General features: G+C 38.5%; 1 protein-coding gene across 1 annotated transcript in view; it reads left to right on the plus strand.

Moving 5' to 3' along the window:
• The first annotated feature begins 4735 nt into the window (after positions 1–4735).
• The window catches only part of LOC129667616 (FAU ubiquitin-like and ribosomal protein S30), a 533-nt gene continuing 197 nt past the window's right edge, over positions 4736–5071 (plus strand). The window contains exon 1 of the mRNA XM_055595291.1: positions 4736–5040. Within this exon, the coding sequence (XP_055451266.1) occupies positions 4736–5040 (305 nt within the window). The remainder of the gene's footprint in view (positions 5041–5071) is intronic.

A 5071-nucleotide genomic window follows, 5' to 3' on the forward strand; every position in this document is an offset into this window, starting at 1 on the left:
AAAGCTCCAGCTGCTGCAAGGATGTTTGAAAGAATGAACTCTGCACACAGTGAAGTGGTACTTCTTCTGCTTATGCAGTCGTGTTTCTCAGTGGTCATTGTGTTTAGTTTAGTATTTAGCTGAACTGACCTTAGGAGAGGTTGAGCAGCAGAGCCTGAGACAAGTGACAAGAACAAGCATGATTAAAGCTAAGTGGAGCATTTGAAGTTTTGAATGTACTAAGCAATGAAACCATGAAAGATAAAAATGAAATATACACGAGGCCTGGGCCATGAGGAAATGTGTTATTTCAGCCAGCTGGACAGTCAGCACAGGAGCAGGCTGCAGAAGAACAGCGGTGGGTAATCACTGTGTTCACTCTGATTGCCCAAGCATCAGCTCAATTCCAGCGTTGCAGCAGCACCTTCCCCATGCCTTGTCTGTGCTATGAGCTGCGCCTCAGCCAGGGAATCACGAAAACTAAGACAAACAAACAAACAAACAAACAAACAGTCATCTGCATTAAAGACAAACACTGTTTAACTGCAAAAAACAATATTTACAATATATATGGGTTGTTTTTTTTTTTTTGTAAAGACATTAAAAATAAAAAACCATTAGTCTGCCAAACTTTCTCTGAAGGTGGTAACTTATTAAGGATGTAACTGTGAAAGTACTTTACAAATAATTTATAATTTAAAACTTGAAATAACCCCCCAAAAGAAAGATGAGGAAACAGTTTACATCTGTATCTTGTTCAGCATCCATGTGGTCTCCATCAAAGCCAGACATGGCAGTGGGAATGCCATGTAGAAGCAGCTTATCACAGGGTAAAGCAGAACAGGTGAGAATGGTCAGTGGCTGGAGGGACAATGTGCTGACTTATACTTTAGGAAGGCTTTGCATTATTTCTAAGGTTTCTAGTACAGTTTCACTAGGATACTATTTTGTATTTTCCTGTTCTGGTGACTAAAAGACCCATTTGTACTATCTCATTTGTACTATAGTATGTTTTGCTTATCTATTAAGTTCCTTTTTTTAGTAAACTTATCACCTGTCAGCGGCTTAGAATGTCAGGCCTTCACCTGGCTAGTAATCAAAATCCACTTTTTTTTTCTTTTTCATTTTCATGCTGATTATAACTGAAGAGTCCACCCTCAAATACCTTCAACTCTCCCAGTACTTAACTAGATACCTAATAAAAGAAGAGAATAATAAATTTAATAACTAGCCACAAGTATGACACCCTCATGACAAAGATAGATTTCATCCTTCATTATCTGGTATAGAATCAAATACAATAAAGAAAATGAAATAGGGAGGCTGGAGGGATGGCTCAGTGATTAAGAGCACTGTCTGCTCTTCTAGAGGTTCTGAGTTCAATTCCCAGCTACAGCATGGTGGTTTACAACCATCATTACTGGGATCTTAGGCCCTCCTCCGGCATGCAGGTGTACATGCAGATAGAGCACTCATACATTAGATAGATAGTAGGTATATAGACAGACAGACAGACAGATAGATAGATAGATAGATAGATAGATAGATAGATAGATAGATATTTTTAAAAAGGAAGAAAATGAAATAGTTTTGTCCTCTGCACAATGTAAGTTCTGAGGAGGGAAAAGCGGTTTCTGTGTTAATGATCACACTATGCTGTTTATCTAAGTAGAACTTTCATGGTTATAGAGAACTAGAATGTTTCAGGTCTAGAGCCACACTGTCTCAGGTTATCTTCAACCCTTTAAATAACCATTTATTACCTCTCTCTGTATATGATCAAAAAGCCTTGTGACTATTAGGTTAATCTTTTTGGAATGTTCCAAAAGACCGTTAGCTTCCTATAACCCAAAAGGTAGAAAAAAAATGTTACCAGATAGCACATACTTTTCAATTTTGCTGTAATCTTTCTACATAATGTTCTCTCAATGTATTTAAACAGCAGTGTGATTTATGACTGCTGGAGCACAGGCTTATACCTCATATCCCTCAGCTTGAAAAAAAATTAGACTTTGCCTCTTTGATGTTCTCATTGTGACAGAGTTAAAGAGTAGTCTGTGCAGTGACTTGACAGCATTCAATTTATGATATCTGGCTCTTCCTAGCTCTTTGCAATGGCTATGTTGAATTAAATAAGATGATGTGAAACCTTCTGCCAAACTCACAGAAGTCTGATATTTTCTTTACTTTTAAGAGTTTTTTCAAGTGGATTGCTCTTGAAACTATTCTCAAGACCCCTCTGCCCCACTCAATCTTATTTCTCTCATGATCAGCCTCTTGGTCCATCTCTGTCTCTCTTTCTCTCTGCCTTTCTTTGTCTGTCCATCTTTTTGGCATTCTAGCTCCCTCTCTCATTCTTGATGAAACTGCAGCTATCCATGTTTAATGGGGGTTGGAGTTCTGCTTCCCTCTATGGCCCCATCATCTTCATGGTTCTGTAAATCATACTGTTTCTATCTAATGCTCTTCCTCCTGACTCAAGAATCTTTATTATCTCTTAACCACCTTCACAGATTGTTGCTGTTTTATTATATTTAACAATGGCATTTCTTTTGTCCTGTTATAATTCTTCATGTTGGAAGAATTATTCCAACATGATTATTCCATGACAATTTTCATGTTGGAATATATTTGGAATAATATGAATCTGTGTTCTCAGGACATCATGACTCATATTTGTTTCCAGAATAATTTACCAGGCCATAGAATATGACAATGCAGCCAATCCTGATGTGATCTGATAGACTAACATCAGAAGGAAGGAGAGGAGGACCTCCCCTATCAGTGGACTTGGGGAGGGGCATGCGTGAAGAAAAAGGAGGGAGAGTGGGATCTGGAGGGGAGGAAGGAGGGGCTTATGGAGGGATACAAAGTGAATCATGTGTAATTAATAAAAGTTAAAAAATAAATAAATTACTTAAAAAATAATTTCTGTGTCTTTTAAGGTGAGATTTGTATTTTTATGTCAACTACATTAAGGCAAAAGAGAGTCCTATATTAAGAAATAAGAATTAAAAAGGAGAATACCTCCTTATTAAAATTAAAAGAAGGACAATTTGGGCTGGAAATGGAGATAAAGTAAGGATGGTCTGAAGAATGTTACTTCAAGATATTGTTTGTCTTGAAGAAAATGAGAAAGATATAGTTGATTTTTCATGTAAGCAACCTCTTCATGAAAATACTGGGCTGTTTCAATGAGTGACATTTAATAGGCATTGCTTCACAGTCTTTCTTCTCTTCTTTTAGCAATGACCAAAGCAGCTAACCTTGTGTATTGTAGGGCAAGTTTGATTTGTTTTGGATTGTAGGGCCTGGTTGGCAGAGGTAGGTTAAAGGAGTGGGACACTGGAGGTTATGCCTTGTTCATGGTTTGAGCTACAAATCCCTAGCATGGCCTATCATTCTTACTACCTTTAACTAAGCTACACCTTCTTCACCATCATGGACGAAAACCAGAGACAAGATAAGGCATTGCTGTCCTAAGCTGTTTTATCATGGTATCAAAAGAGAATATTATAATGGATCAATAATGTATCTTGAGAGGTCAATACAGCATTATTATAGGTCACTCATCACTGTGGCAACACAGTGCTGCTTTGTGATGGCAAAATAAGCAACTGAGAGGGAGGCTACAATTCAGTATCTTGATGGAACAAAGGAATGTTGTGATGCCACAGTCATCATTAAAAGGCAGTTTGACAATGTTGGGGGACTATGGCAGTGCATTAGGATAAAACAATGGTATAACATGACATCACAATGCCACACTTTAATGTAAAAAAATACATCATTGTGTTGTTATTATACATTATTAATTGACACTGATAAAGAACTGTGATACCACAATGCAGTATTGAGATGACAAATTGAACAGAGCGTGATAGCAAATTTAGTACTGTGAAATCAAAAGTCACCATTGTGACAGAACAATGATATATTGTAAAGTCACAACTCAAAATTCTGATGACACAATGCAACATAGGGATATCTCAGTTAGACACAGTGTTAAAACACTGCAATACCACAATGCAGGAAAGTGTCAAAATTCAGCACTCTGAAAGTGCAGTGGAACACTGTGATGGCGCAGTCAAATTTTGTGCACTTTGTCATCACAGTGGAGCATATTGGAGGCACGGTGGAGCAATGTGACGGCATATTGTAGTGGTTTAATTACCCAATGCACTATCACAATATCAGTTCAGCATTGTGATGGCATAAGGGGACTTAGTGATATCATTATTACAAGCTGTGATTTCAAAATGCAACATTGTAACATCATAATAAGGAATTTGATGTCAAAACTCAGCTTCTTGGAGACATAATGGAGTTTTATAATAGCACAGAAGGGAGCCATTATGTTCTAGTGTAGCATCTGGTTGTCTATTTTTACCATTGTTGCATTGCAATTTAGGACTGTGATGTCACAACACAGGATTGTGATAGCACAAAGGATCACACTGATGTCAAAATTCAACATTGTGATGCTACAATTCAGCATTGCAATAACTGAGTATTGTGATGTCACAAAGGAGCACACTGATGTCACAATTCAGCTCTGTGTTTACACAACGATACCACAGTGGATCACGGTGATGATACAATGGAACATTGTGATGGTCATAATTCACCACTGTTACTGCTCAGTGGAGCACTGTAACTATAGCATATATTATTATGATGGCTTAAAAACACTTTTACTCTTTCTTGACTCCATCTTTGTGGTAGCAGCAAAGGTGTCCGTGAGTTAGTTGTCAACATGCAGCTCTTTGTCGGCACCCAGGAGCTATACAGTCACGAGGTGATCTGGATGACAGTCATCCAGATCAAAGCTCATGTGGCCTCATTGGAAGACACTGACCCTGAAGACCAAGTTGTGCTTCTGGCAAGCTCGCTGCTGGAGGATGAGGCCACCCTAAGCCAGTGTGGTGTAGAGGCCCTGACCACTCTGGAAGTAGTTTGCTGCATGGTGGGAGGTAAAGTTCATGGTTCCCTGGCTCTTGCTGGAAAAATGAGAGGTCAAACTCCCCTCTTGGGAGCCAAGCAGGAGAAGAAGAAGAAGAAGAAGAAGAAGAAGAAGAAGAAGAAGAAGAAG

This window comes from Psammomys obesus, unplaced genomic scaffold (genome assembly GCF_907164565.1).
Source record: "Psammomys obesus unplaced genomic scaffold, mPsaObe1.curated_primary_1811, whole genome shotgun sequence".
Lineage (NCBI taxonomy): Eukaryota > Metazoa > Chordata > Mammalia > Rodentia > Muridae > Psammomys > Psammomys obesus.